The sequence below is a fragment of the Theropithecus gelada genome, chromosome 6 (assembly GCF_003255815.1).
Source record: "Theropithecus gelada isolate Dixy chromosome 6, Tgel_1.0, whole genome shotgun sequence".
In the NCBI taxonomy this organism is placed as follows: domain Eukaryota; kingdom Metazoa; phylum Chordata; class Mammalia; order Primates; family Cercopithecidae; genus Theropithecus; species Theropithecus gelada.
In genome coordinates, this window is record NC_037673.1 from 147,931,511 (window position 1) to 147,946,822 (window position 15,312).

General features: G+C 47.8%; 1 protein-coding gene across 1 annotated transcript in view; it reads right to left on the minus strand.

Moving 5' to 3' along the window:
* Positions 1-842: 842 nt before the first annotated feature.
* FAT2 (FAT atypical cadherin 2) overlaps positions 843-15,312 on the minus strand; it is a 65,401-nt gene continuing 50,931 nt past the window's right edge. Inside the window, exons 19-23 of the mRNA XM_025388071.1 lie at positions 14,370-14,515; positions 8,843-9,284; positions 6,776-6,929; positions 3,889-4,346; positions 843-2,849 (exon numbers count right to left, since the gene is read on the minus strand). Of these exons, the coding sequence (XP_025243856.1) occupies positions 2,317-2,849; positions 3,889-4,346; positions 6,776-6,929; positions 8,843-9,284; positions 14,370-14,515 (1,733 nt within the window). The 3' untranslated portion in view covers positions 843-2,316. The remainder of the gene's footprint in view (positions 2,850-3,888; positions 4,347-6,775; positions 6,930-8,842; positions 9,285-14,369; positions 14,516-15,312) is intronic.

Genomic DNA, 15,312 nt, shown 5'->3' on the forward strand with positions numbered 1-15,312 from the left:
CAGGCGCCTGTGGTTCTGGCTACTCGGGAGGCTAAGGCAAAAGAATCACTTGAACCCAGGAGGTGGAGGCTACAGTGAGCTGAGACCATGTCACTGCACTCCAGCCTGGGTGACAGGGCGAGACTCTATCTCAAAAAAAGAAAAAAGAAAAAAAGAGAAATGAGAGGCCAAGTCATATATCCTCAAGTCCACATAATTAGTGTGTGACAGAGCTGGGCTTGGAATCAAGCCTGTCCAACCTCAGAGCCACCGTCTGTGTGGTATCTCCCACGGGTGTGCCTTCTTTGCCCAGCTGGATTGGGAACTTGAAGGCAGGGACTGGGCTTTCCTGTCTCGGTGTCGTCATGGTTGCCTGGTGAAGTCACATTTAGCTGGTGACTAAGGGTGTGCTGTGGAGTAGCAGCCACAGCCTGACCCTGGGTCCCAGGAGGGCGGGCTTCCCAAGACTTGTGATAGTTAAGTCCCTTCTCCGTAACTAATGCCATGCAGTGCAAAGAGTGCTGGCAAGGGCAGGAAGCCCCAGGTCTTGTCCTGGGCTTTAGCTAGCCTGCTGGTTAGTGGACTCATCACTCAGAGCTTCAGAGCCCCATCTAAATGGAGGGGTTTGAACCACTGCAGACAGTTGTACCAGAGGCAGAGGGTTTTTTCCAAATAGCTTCCTGGACCCCACCCCTAGAGGTTCTGGTTTTGTGTCTGGAGTAGGTAATGTTGCCAGGTCGGGAATCTCTGTGCTTGACAATCTCTAGGATCCCTTCCAGCTCCCAAAATCCATGAATCTTGGAAGGGCCTGTGGACCATTGCATCATTCCCCGGACCCCAAACAGGCTAAATGACACAGAAAATAACAGTAAAAAAGATACTTTATTGTTAAAAAAAAAAATGACCAATGAAACCATGTATCTGTCACTCACACTCACAGTCACACACGCAGCCACAAACCACTCACACAAATTGGCTCTCGCCCACACAGCTCCCTCTCGCGTGAAGCAGCAGCCCTATGGGCAAGTCTCCATTGCTCTTCCTTTTGACTTCTGTCTCCAGAAACAACACACATGAAAAGGAGTGGACCAGAGGGAGGGACTGGATGGGAAGGAGTGGTGAGGTCACCAAAGGCCACAGAGGCTTCTGGTCCCTACCACTCCTGGCTACATACATTCTACGCATGTGTACACACATATTATCCATGGGCACCCACATGTGTAGACATGTGCCCACATTGACCCTCCATGCATAGGGTTGAGTCGCTGCAGGTAACACTTGATGGGCAGGCGTTTGCAATGGAGAGGAGGCAACGGCAGGTGTCCAGCCTGGACACTGCGGTCCAGCTCCCTGCTTCCAACCTGCCCTAAATAGGAGTTCAGAGTTCCTTGTGTCTAGGGAAGAAAAATCCCATTGAGGAAACTCATCCAGACAGCAAGGTCAAAAAGTGCCTAAGAATTTTTAAAATGAAGAATTAGTTCCTTCTTTCCTTTGGCCAAAAGTGCCTGGGAAACTTGGGATGAAGAACCCAGAGTTCCATGAGGTCTGAATTCTTTAACGAAGAAGGTTCAGAGCTGCGTAGACTCCTGGCAGGCCCTGACTGGCAGACAGTGGTGTGACTCTGAGGCAGGCCATTCCTCTGCGTGTAGGCTGAGGAGCGGGACCGCTGGAGCCCGAGGCCCGGTGATGCTCCTTGGAGTCCTTGTTGCCCTCCATCACTGTTTTCTCTCCGGTGCAAAGCACAGTGCCTGATACGGAGCAGACACTTGACAAAGACACAGTGAGTACTCGACTGAGGCAGGGGCACAGGGGACTGTGCCTGCTCCCCTGCTGCTCACCTCTCAGTCCCTAGGAGAACGCCACACAGCCCTCTAGAACTCCTCGGTATGGCCCGCGTAGTGGTGCCTGTCAGGCACCAACCTGCCTGCCTCCAAAATGGAGCTGTGGGCAGGTATGAGAATGCATCTTGGCGAAGCTGAGCCAGCATAGTCAATCAGGCTCTGCCCCGGGGACTGAGAGATGGCAGATCGGGGAGACTGCCTGTCTCTTGCCCACCCTGGGAGTCAATTGTTCCTGGTCTTCCAGGGTCACTGCTCTAGGCATGTCCCTCTCCTGGGACCCTAGTGCTGTTTCTGGAGCTCTATCCTCAGCTTCCCTCCACCCTCAGGGACTAGCTGGGGGATTGGAAGACCACATTTCAAGGGACAGCAGCCTGGGCTGGGGGTGGGGCCTTCCCTCCCACTCTCCCAGCCACACTCAACTCACCCGCTGAGACAGGAAGAAATAAGCCAAGTCCAGTCCTTGGCCTCCCGCCTGCCTTGCTCTGGGAATGGGAAGTTAGAACATGACCTCCTCACAGCTGCCGTAATCACTCTCCACCATGTCAGAGCCCTCATAGTTGGGGGGCGCCCGGTGCTGGCCCTGGCCTGCAAGAGGTGCCCCCTCTGCCTCACAGACAGCATAAGAGGGCCCAGCTCGGCTGAGGCGCATACTCATCCCCTTGTAGCCCCCCTCTGCCAGGCAGGGCCCTCCCCCTCCCTGCCGGAACTGTGAGTGGTAGTAGCTGATGGCCGTGTACTCATTGAGACAGGGGGCAACCAGGCGCTCCCGGGGACTAGGGGGCCGAGAGGGCATCAGATCTTCCAGGTTCTGGTTGCTGTAACGGGGTGGGAGAGGTGCCCGCTTATTTTCCATCTCCAGGGGGAAGGGGAAGCCCCCATAGAGGCCAGTGGGCTCCGGCATCACGACGGGGGTTGAGTGGCGGTGAGCCGAGGGCGGCAGAGGGCCCTGAGTCACTTCGGAGTGGGGGTATTCCCAGCGTTCATTCCTGGAGTAAGTAGGTGGCCAGACCATAGCTCCGCCAGGGTACACTGAAAGGGAAAAGCAAGATAGGGTGAGCTCATTTTCCCCGGGGAAGGTTTCAGCTGGCTCTATAGCAACTATATATAACCTAGCGTGTTGTGGAGACAGGAGTGGGTACATTTGGGCCCATCTGTGCAGGTTGTCTCTGGTGGCTCAAGTTGATATATAGAATCCAATGGGGCAAGCTCAAGGCTAGGGGTTTCACTCAAGGCCAGCCAGTCTTGCAAATCTCTGCCACTAATCTGAGGGTCAGTGAACAAGGGAAGGATCTGGATGGCTCCATGCACCCCACCCCCACAGCTGGGTACAGTAACTCCATCCCAAGTCCTACTGGTGAGTTTCATCCCCTTAACCGAAGGAAACACACACAGTTTGGTCTCACAGGTGTGATGGAGTCTATCATGGAGAGTGATGAAATGAGATGTGGCTCAGAAATCAGGAAACCAGGAGCCCTTGGTCCTAGCCCTGCCTCTGCTACTGAATAGTTGGGTGAGTTAGAACAAGTCACTACATCTTGACGGGCCTCGGTTTCCCTATTTGGCACAGTGAAAATACCTGTCATAACTGCTGATGATTATGCCAAAACATGAAGTGCTTTACTGATGTATCTCCTTTTGAACCAAAGATGAGAGGAAGGTGATATGCCCCTCTAGATGAGCCAGGTCTGGCCCAAGGCTGCTGCACTTCCAGATTGGGCAACCAGAAGCTTAGACCACTGCTTCTCCTTTCCCTTTCCAGAAAAGCACAAATGTGCAGAAGCCCCCTTCTCACTGCAGGGATTCTACCCAACCCTATCCAGGGTCTACGAATTTCTGTCATGAACACCAATCCCATGGAGTGACTTGGAATTTAGGGGAGTGCAATAGAATGAGACCCAGAAACCTGACATCTGCTCTAGCATCAGTGCCCTGTAACCTTGAACACATGTCATCATGTCCCATCCCAAAGGGTTGGATGCGTGGTGGCTAAAAATGCCTGTGCCTCAGATAACGGACCACCACCCACTGCCATCAATCCCAGAGGCTAAGCGTCTCTGGCTATACTGACCCATCTCCTCGCCGGACCAGGTTCTCTTAATGACAGGCTCATTGTCAGAGTGGGAAGGGACCGCAGCTGGTGGGAGTCTGGGGGGCACACTGCAGACCACTGGCCGTTGCTTAGAATTGGGTCCAAATGTGACGAGTTCATTTGGAAGTGAGGTCTTGCTGGGTTCCGGTTGGTTCAGGTTGTTGCAGGAGCTGGCAGTCAATGGGTTGAGCTCAATGGCAGGTATGGCTTGGGTGTCAACACCAACACTCCTGGCCAGGAGGTCTGGGTCCTCCATGGCCACAGGCTTGTGAGACTTGCAACGGCGGCAGTAGAGGAGAAGCCCGACAGTGCTTATGATAATTAACACTACGGCCACTATGATGATCAGTAACTCCTGCTGCCCCCAGTCCCCTCTTGTGATCTCAGGAGTAACTAGGCAGTGTCCTTCTGAGCAACCCCTCGCCTCCATTTCACACCTGCAGAGACAGAGAAGTAGTCAGGGGGCCGAGTCATGAAATTGCCCTTTCCATGTCCTGTCTTACAGAGATCTATGGGATAGAGACTGCTCCCCCAAAAACCTACCGTCTCCCATTTTTCACCCCCCAAAAAAGCAATTATCAAGCATATCAACATCAGAACTTTCCACCTTCCACCAGTAAAGTACGGGTCTCAGCTACATCCTCATTTGTGACCATTAGGATCTGGGAATGTCTATTATTTTTCCAGCAATGAGATCTAGGCACTTGATACACTCTCTATCATGAAGTCAGATTTCCTCCCATGTCACTGCAGTAGAGACATTGACATACCAGCTGCCCTCTAGCAATGATGTCAGGGTTCCAGATACAAGTCAGCATTGCCCAGTAATAGCAGCCAGGCACCTGTGTTCCCTGCTATGCTTCACCAGGAGGTCACAGGAGCCAACGTGGTCCTGCACAGATCAGCCACCTTACAATGGGCAACTTGCTCAGAGAAAGCATGTGACCTCTCAGGGTACCTCTTGCTTGGCATTCCATGGTGTGAAGCTCCAGGGAAACTTCTGTGGCCAGCTTTATCCACTTTTGAGGGATATTGGGAAAGTTTGCCCCATCCCATTTAAGTCCAAAACATTTCTCAGTGCCTGAAATTTCACTACCAGTTGTTTGTTATTTTGGGTTACATGTTGTCTTCCCCAAGGTCCTCTTTTAAAATGCAGACACCACTTTCAGCTGTGAAATGTCCTCCCAACACATCTCGTGAATGAATAGCATTCCCTACTGCAAAACAGGACAGGAAGCAGAGCAGGACACACCAGTTGCTGAGAAAAAGGACTGAGGTTGACCAGGCGCAGTGGCTCACGCCTGTGATCCCAACACTTTGGGAGGCTGAGTCAGCTGGATCGCTTGAGGTCAGGAATTCAAGACCAGCCTGACCAGTATGGTGAAACCCTGTATCTACTAAAAATACAAAAATTAGCCAGGTGTGGTGGCGCATGCCTGTAATCTCAGCTACTTGGCAGGCTGAGGCAGGGTAATGGCTTGAACCTGGGAGGCAGAGGTTGCAGTGAACTGAGATCACACCATTGCACTCCAGCCTGGGCGACAGGGTGAAACTCCTTCTCAAAAAAAAAAAAAAAAAAAAAAAGAAGTGGGGTCATCAACATACCCAGAGTAATCATGGGCCTCAGTTTCTCCAGCTGTAAAATGATTGGGTGAACTACATCACTGGCTGTTATACACAGGCTAATAGCAAAGGGATCCATTGGGAGCTTGTTAAAAATAGAAGCTAGGCCCGTTCTTGGAGATTCTGATTCAGTTTGTCTAGGCTGGGTCTGGGAATCTATATTTTTCATGTCTCTTTCGTGATTCTTTAAAGTCTCCTAAGTCTGGAAGCCATAAAACCAGATAATTGTCAAAGTCTCTTTCCCTCTAGGAGTCTAGGAATGACAGTGTCCCTTGCAACTGCCGCAGCCCCACACAGTGTGAGGCACAGACAGCTGGCAGTGGGGTTCCAGGCACAGCAGCACCTGCCCAAGTGGAACCATTTTCCCCAGGCCACTGGGGAGTTCGGGTCCAGAATGAGAGAATAAGCACTTCAGCCATTTTCAGACTGCAGCAAGGACCAGAACTACCTGAGGAGCTGGTTAAATGTATAGATTCCTAAGCCCCAGCTTGTGAATCTGAGGCAGCAGGTTCAGAATGGGGCTGGGGAAATCTCTAACAAGCAGCTTCTTCCTCCTCCAGAAGTGTTGTAATGCAGGGGTTGGAAAGAGATGCCCTAACCCAAGGGTCCTCAACCCCTAGGTCATGGACTCATACTGGTCCGTGGCTTATTAGGAACCGAGCTGCACAGCAGGAAATGAGCAATGGGTGAGCAAGTATTACCACCTGAGCTCCACCTTCTGTCAGATCAGTGGGGGCATTAGATTCCCACTGGAGCACGAACCCTGTTGTGAACTGTGCATGTGAGGGATCGAGTTTGTGTGCTCCTTATGAGAATCTAATGCCTGATGATCTGTCGCTGTCTCCCATCATCTCCAGATGGGACCGTCTAGTTGCAGGAAAACAAGTTCAGGCTTCCACTGATTCTACATTATGGTGAGTTGTATAATTACCTCATTATATATTACAATGTAATAATAATAGAAATAAAGTGCACAATAAATGTCATGTGCTTGAATCATCCTGAAACCATCCCCCCTTTCTCCTGCCTCGTCTGTGGAAAAAGTGTCTTCCATGAAACCTGGTGCCAAAAAGGTTGGGGACCACTGCCCTAACACATGGGAAAGGCCTAGAAGCCAGGTCCCTGCAGCACTCTCCCCTGGCCTCCCATTGGACTTTCTAGGGGTCAGAGTGCAGAGCGCATTCCCTAATGGAGCCAAATCCAAGGTGAGGAGCCCATGGCAGGTGGCCTCTCTTGGGATTACCTGTCTCCTGTGAAAGGATGAGGGCAGTTACAGGAAGCTCCTTTGGGGGAGAGGATGCAAGTTTCACCTTCCAGGCAGGGTGCAAAAGTACAGTTCTCCCTTCCTTGTTCACAGTGCTTCCCAGAGAACTGTGGGGGACATTTGCAGACATAACCTGGGAGAAAAAGAAGGGAGGTGAGACAGCACTCTGGCCTAGCAGTTAAGGGAGACCCGGCATTGGCAGACTCATATGTTCGTGCAGCCATTCAGTTACCATTTATTTATTTGGTTTTTCCTCTCTGTGCGCAGCACTGTGCTGGGCATTGGTGCCCTGCTGAACAAGAGCACTTTGGTCCCTGCCCTCAGACAACTGACAGTCCACCAGAGAAAACAGTCATCTAAAGAACAGTAATAAACAGGATAATAATCATAGACACTAACTTAGTCACTATTCCAAGGATCTTCCTGTGTTGGCTCATTTAATCCTCACGATGACCCTGAAATTGGTGACTGTCACCATCTTCATCAGGGAACAGGTACAAAGGGATGGCAGATGAGGAAAGGAGGCACAGAGAATGGACAGAATTTGCTCGAGGTCACATAGCCAGTAAACGGTAAAGCTAGGGTTCAAACCTAGACAGCTAGCTATAATATCAGTATCTCACTAATTATAATAAAATTAGTTTTATTAAAGGGAAATGCTGGGAGGGGTGGGGGATGAGGCTAGCTTACTCTAGGGACCTGGAAGCTATTTCATTTGAGATCCGAAGGATGAGTGGAAATTAGCTAGCAAGAAGATAGAGGGCAAAGAGAAAGGTGTTTCAGATGGAAGACAAGAGTGTATGCAAAGGCTAGGGAAGGGTGTGGCGTGGTCAAGGAACTCAAACCACACCAGGGTGGGCCCGCCCGGTGAAGGACAGGGAGAGTTTGAACTATGGCCTGGGAGGTGCAGGAGCCACATGCGGGGATTGGACACTATCCTAATAGCACGGCGGCCACCAAGCAGTTCTCAGCAGGAGAGTGCCATGCATAGGTCTGCGCTGGGTAAAGATCACCCCGGCTCCTGCTGGAAGGTGGGAGGCAGGGGGAGAAGCTGGAGAACAGGGAGGAGGCTGGTGCCAGGGTGAGAGGTGATGGGGCCTTGGGTGAGAGGGACGGCAGTGGGGAGGGAGAGAAGTGGTGGACTCTTTGGATATTTTACAGGTAGCAATGACATGATTAACCAGACAAAAATCAGAAAGTGGGGTAATGCGAAGTGTTGACAGGCATGTGGGTACATAGGAACTTCTCACGTTGCATGTGATGTATAGATGGCTGCAGCCATGCTGAGAGCACTGTAGCCCTATTTAGTCAAAATAATTACTTACATGCTATGAGCATGAGACTTCCACCCCTGGCTGTTGGGGGTGTGTGTGAAGGAAATTCTCACACAGGTTCACAAGGAGACATATAGGAGAATGCTCACTGCAGCATTGATGATGGAGATGGGTGTCTGGAGTGCGAGGGTGGAGAGGGAAAATGTGAGTGCGTGTACATCATGGAGTACTGAGCCACAGTTAGAAGCAATTAATGAGAATTGCTCATGGCAGCATTGACGGATCTTAAAAATATGGTGCTGAGCAAAAGTGTAAATAACATATACCACTTATATAAATTGGAAATTTAAGCATATGAAAAACAACATGTATTTTGCAAGAACTCATTCAAAAACTTAAAATGTTTGCCTCCAGTGTTAGGGAAGGGGAAGGGAGTGGAATATAATTTAAAGGGGAATGAGAAGGAGACTGTGCATAGACCAATGATGACACTAAGGTATGTGATTAATTCAACCCTCTGTCCCTGAGGTCCCCATTCATGTCCTCCCTTGTCTCCCCAAAAGTAGAAAGACAGTTTTTGTTGATGGGGAAGGAAGACTCCTGACTTCCCCTGGTCTAGATTTTGCAGATTCCAACCTGTTACTCACAAGATAGGGGAAGAGAGAGAAATTTGGAACCAGGAAACTCTGAGATCTCCACCCTGACATGCCTTTCCCACCTGAAGAGCCTTCTGGGATAAACCCTGGGTTCAGCCTGGCACCCTAGCCCTCACCTGCTCCATGGGTCCATGAGCACTTCCCACCATTGAGGCACGGATTCTGGCTGCAGTAGTCACTGTGGAGGCAGCACTGGGTGAGAGCTTGTGTCTCCAGCAAGCCTGCCACCGTCTTGCCAGGGACTAGCAGATCTAGAGCCTCTTCATTGACCATGATAGCATCCAGGCAGCCTTCAAAGCCCTGGGAGACATTCGAGGAAGAATGCGACAAGACGAGGCCGCCCAGCAAAAGGTGTCTTTCAGGCCTCAGACCACGGCAGTTCTCTGGGACCACAAGGGAGGTGTTGCCCATGCTGTCAATCATCAGGCGAATGGAAGCGTCCATCTCCTCCACCAGGATGGAATGCCACTCATGGTCATTGACATGGCGCTGGGAGGAAAGGTTTCCATAGAAACCACCGCGACAGTGATATTCCAGCTGGGGCACTCCACTGACCAGCTGCAAAGGAAACCCAAACAGCCATCAGCAAAGCCAAGGAGTCCTTGTAAACCTGCTAACAGGCTGGCAGTTCAAAGAATGTTGTTTGTATTTTTATGGGTTGGGGGGGTGTTTGGTGATTTTCAAGGCTGGTTTAGACATGGCATTTGCAAAGCATAAAAGCCCTCAAAGTGTTTTTGTGTTGATGGTCTCCTTTGCTTTCACCACACCCCATGGGATGGTCTGGGTAGGGGGTGACATCTCCATTCACAGATGAGGAAACTGAAGCCCAGAGATGCTTTGCTGTATTTTGGATGCTTCTTCACAGGCCTGTCCAGAGTTCCACACTTGTGAATACTGGCCTTCAGGGATTTGAAAAACCTCTCTCCCACTCCCACTTCCTTAGTCAATAGCTTAGCAGTTCTCAAAGTAGGTCCCCAAGACCTTTTCAGGGGAGCCACAAGGGTAAAGTATTTTTATAGTAATCCTAGGAGTTGATTTGCTTTTATTTTCTTACAAGTATACAACAGAGTTTTGCAGACACATGTTGTCACAACTGATGAATGCAGAAGTAAATATGAGAAGCCAGCTATCTTCTATTAAGCCAGACAAAAGAGAGGCTTGCAAAAATGTAAAACAATGCCACTCTTCCTTTATCTTTTGGAAAGTAATTATTTTTCATAAAAGTGTATAATTAAAGACATACACTCATATGTTGACTGCAGCACTTTTCACAATAGCAAAGACATGGAATCAACCTAGATGCTCAACAACAGTGGGCTGGATAAATAAAATATACCATGGACTACTATACAGCCATAAAAAAGAATGAAATTATGTCCTTTGCAGCAACATGGATGGAGCTGACGGCCATTATCCTAAGCAAACTAACACAGGAACAGAAAATCAAATACCACATGTTCTCTCTTATAAGTGGGAGCTAAACGCTGAGTACACATGGACAGAAAGAAGGGAACAATAGACACCAGGGCCTACTTGAGGGCAGAGGGTGGGAGGAGGGTAAGGACCAAAGAACTACCTATCAGGCACTCTGCTTATTCCCCGGGTGATGAAGTAATATGTACCCCAATCCCCTATGACACATCAGTTACCCATATAACAAACCTGCGTATGTACCCCTGAACCTAAACAAAAATTGGAAGAAAAAATTAATTAATTAACTAATTATGGTATTTATGTTAACATGTGAGTTTCTTATTATTTATAAATAAATTAATACATATTTTTAAATGTCTCAGTTTTAATTTCTAATACTGAAAATGTTGATAGTTATAACCCATATAAACAAAACTTCCCTGGCATCCTCAATAATTTTTAAGAGTGTAAAAAGTCCTGAAATCAAAACGTGTGAGAACCACTGGGTTAAAACATTTTCTTTCACTTCATTCCCAAGAGGTAGGACTGCCTGTGGCCAAATACTTTTCTGGTCACTTTGGGCTATGTAGAGTTTTCTCTGTTGAAATTTGAAGATCTAACCCAGTGTTTCTTATACATTGGTCATCTGTACACCACCTCTCAGATTTTTGCCCTGGTTGAATACTACCTATACCTTTATTTACTTAAAAAGGAGACACTATTATTAGGGTAAGTAGAAAACCAACACACTTGCCATTAAGAAATGGGAATAACAAAAATGAATGCAACTCAGGTAAAATATTGCAATGAAATCATTTCTTTTTATCTGTCTGGGACCACAAATCTGTTGATCCCACTGTCTTTTCATTGTCTCCCACCTCTGTAATGTCTTCATTCCTCTCCTTATCCAGCTTAAGTTCCATAGTCAATCATCCTAACTACTCCCTTCACATACTCTTGACCTGTCTCTTTCTTACTTCATAGAACTCACTTGGTAAACCCACAACTGTGGAAAAAGCTGACTCTCCACCTGCTCTATACAGACATGGAGCAGAACATGGCTGGAAAAAAACATGCAGCTTTGCTCACCAGCCTCTCTTTAATTTCATGACCATGGCTCTCAAATGAGCCGTTAATGATGCCCGGCAATCACACTCCCTTCCTGAGTCCATTCATTCTTCCAGATGATGGTTTTCACTACATCTCTCTCCTGAGATCCCTAATGCCTCTGTCCTCATCCCCACTCTCAGCTGATCATCTCACATCCTACTGAAGTCATCAGATGGCGGAACCTGCAGACACTTTCACCATCACATCTATCCACCTTAGCTAAAGCCAGTCTCTCCATTTATGCACTAGATTCCACCTTCTCACCTTCTCAAGGCTCTACTGATTCTCCTTCCTCTTTCCTACATCTTTATTCATTCACCACTGAATCATTCCACAGCATACAAAAACATGCTGTTATTGCTCTAATCTTTACTGTCAAAAATATACCTTCTTTACAGATGATAATCTTTATTTTTTTAAAAAAGATTGTCTTCACCTCAGTTTTCCAGCCAGATATTTTCCTTCTTTGCTCTCCCTTTTCAGCAAAATTTCACCCCAACCCACCATACACGGAAACCATTGGTGTCAAGGGATTCAATGATCTCTGTGTTGCCAAATCACTTCCCATCTTACTGGCCTCTCAGCAGCAGATCACCCAGCAGATCACCCAGCAGATCACTCCTTCCTTCTTGATACGTGTTCTTCACTTGGCATCCTGCATACAATATTCCCTGGGTTTTCCTCCAGTATCACCAGTTACTCATGTTCAGTCTCCTTTGTTGAATCCCCTCTTCCCCCAGACCTGCTAATGTTGGACGGTCTCAAGGAGTAATCCTTGGCCTACTCTCTCTTCAGTCTACACTGCGTGGTGATCTCCTCCCATCTCATGGCTTTCAGTACCATGTATGCGCTGAAGACTCCCAGATCTCCATCTCCAGCATAGACCCTTCACAACATTAGGCTTGTCTTTCCAGATCCACTTGGAGGTCTAATGGGCATCTGAAACTTACACATCCAAAATTGCACCCTGATCTCCCCTCCCGAAACCTTGTATTCACCCATACCCTTCGCCAGACCTGCTGGCACAAACTCCATTCTTCCAGTTGCCCAGGCCAAAATCTCACCACTTGCCTTCTCTCCCACCCTTCATTCAATTCACTGGGAAATCCTGTTGACTTTGCCTTCAAAATCTTTGCGGAATCTATCTTCTTTCCAGTTCCTTTGTCATCACCCTGGTCTAAACCACCATCCTGTCTTATCCAAATTATTTCAGTGGCCTCCCGACTGGGTCTCTCTGCTCCTATCTTTGTTTCTCTAAAGCTGATTCTCAACGAAGAAGCCTTGATGACGCTTTTAAAATAGATCATTGCAATTATCTACTCAAAACCTTCTAATGCCTCCATTGTGCTCAGAATAAAAGCCAAAGTACTTACAATGTCCTACAAGACCTTTATAGATGTGCCCCATCCCATTATGTCTCTGACCAACTCCTCTTCCTACTGTTCCCTTTACTCACTTCACTGGAGCCAGGTAGAACTCCAAGCCATTGCTTAAACATGCTAAGCATTCTCTTGCCAAAAGGCTTTTGCATTGCTATTCCCTCTACCTAGAATGTTGTTCCTTCCAGATGTCCATAGAGCTAACTTTCCCATCCTCTCCAAATTATTGCTCAATTATTATCTCAATGAAAGCTTCCCTGGCCACCTTATTGAAAATTGTAAAATTGTAACTCTGGCTGGGCATGGTGTTTCATTCCTGTAATCCCAGCACTTTGGGAGGCCAAGGTGGGTGGATCCCTTGAGGCCAGGAGTTCGAGACTAGCCTGGCGAATGTGGTGAAACCTCGTCTCTGCTAAAGATACAAAAGAAAAAAACTAGTGAACGTGGTTGCGCACACCTACTAGTAGTAATCCCAGCTACTCCGGAGACTGAGACACCAGAAGCACCTGAACCCAGGAGGCAGAGGTTGCAGTGAGCCGAGATCATGCCACTGCCCTCCAGCCTGGGCGACAGCGTGAAACTCTGTCTCAATAAATAAATAAATAAATAAATAAATAAATAAAAATGGCAACTCTCCTCACCCCTGATGCCCCTCCAGTTTTTCCTTTTTGCTCATAATACTTATCAAATTTGAATGAATTCTATAATTTTCTGAGCTATTATTATGTTTATGTTTATTGTCAGTCTCTCCCCCATAGAATGAAAGCTTTAAAAGGGATTTCTGTCTTTTTCACTGATGAGACCCAAGCACCTAGAACAGTTCCTGTCACATAGTAGACGCTCAATAAATCTGTATTGAATGAATTAAAATCTAGTGGCCAAAGTTGGCTTTCTCTTTGTTGAAATGGTAGGTTGGGGCCGAGCACAGTGGTTCATTGGTTCATGCCTGTAATCCTAGCACTTTGGGATGCCGAGGAGGCGGATCACCTGAGGTCAGGAGTTCGAGATCAGCCTGGCCAACATGGCAAAACCCCATCTCTACTAAAAAAAATACAAAAAACAGCCAGGCATGGTGGCATGTGCCTGTAATCCTCTACTTGGGAAGCTGAGGCAGGAGAATCGCTTGAACCTTGGAGGTGGAAGTTGCAGTGATCCGAAATCACACCACTGCACTCCAGTCTGGGCGACAGAGAGAGACTCTGTCTCAAAAAAAAAAAAAAAAAAGAAAAAGAAATGGTAGATTGGCACATGTGATAGAGGTGTTAAAATCAGACAGGCAGACTGTGACCTTCTATGTGACATAATCCAAAGAACTGAATGATTATTACAAAGGAAATTTATTTTTCTTCCATGTGATCCCATGTGACTTCATGCTGGGTTTATCATCTTGAACACCCCCAGTGGTAGGCAATCCCCCCCTCCGTGGGAAACACTGGCCTATTACTCAGCAAAAATGGTAACGTCACCAGGGCTAGGTGACCTCGTCCATCTCCATTTCTATCTTACCTCCCAGAGTAAGCAGCCCCATTGTGGTTGTCCTTGGACGTATATCTCCCGGTTGGGTGGCTGTGACCATCCAGGACAGGACAGTCATGTGGCCCAACAGTCACACCCAGAATCCCTGAAAACTGTGCAGGGATTTCTTTGGCAGAAATGGGCTTCCTGACATTCCTCATGTTGCACCCCCACCTCCTCAGCCTGGCACACCCACGTAAAATCTCTCAGGCTGGCAGTGCCTTACCTTCAGGGAGATGGATGCTGTTTCATTGGTGAATAGGAGAATGGCCTGTGGCTGGAGTGTTTTCAGATAGAAACGGATGTGCCAGTTCCGAGCCGCTGGGGCCCTGTACCGCACGTAGCTCTGACCACTGAACCTTGCAGCAGTACCTGAGAAAGCAACCAAAGCTGTCACCTCTACTTGAAGTGGTCCCCACTGAGCCCTTGGACTGACTTTGTCTTATTTAATCGTTGGGTGGCAGACAGAATCATTGCTCATATTTTATACAAAGAAACTAGGCTGGGTGTGGGGCGTGCTGTACCTTTCCAGTCTCACACAGAGAGCCAGACATGAGCCTTCACCCTACCTTTTGTTAGCTGCAGGGACCCCTGCCTTAGGTCCTAGCCTGAGTCAAGAAGTATTAACTTAAACCATTAAGAAAGCAAAAGTCATCCAGGTGCGGTGGCTCATGCCTATAATCCCAGCACTTTGGGAGGCTGCGGCGGAAGGATCACCAGAACCCAGAAGTTCGAGACCAGCCTGGGCAACGGAGCAAGACCTCATCTCTAAAAAATAAAATAAAAATAAAAATAGCCAGGCATGGTGCCACATGCCTGTAACTCCAGTTACTTGGAATTACATCCTCTCAGCTGAGGCAGGAGTATCACTTGAGCCCAGGAAGTCAAGGCTGTAGTGAGCCATGATCTTGCCACTGTATTCCAGCCTGGGTGACAGAGAGAGACTGTGTCTCTAAGAATAATAATAATAATAATAATAATAATAATAATGATAGTAATTTTAAAAAGAAAGTAAAAATCAGGCCAGAAATGTAATAAATCAAGTGTGTGAAAATCAAAATTTTTATTCTACATAGTTTCCATGTTATTTTTGGCATTGGGAATCTACATTGGGAATATAGATTTTGCATGTGGGTGTGATTTTAGACCCACAAAGGTTTTTGCCTCAG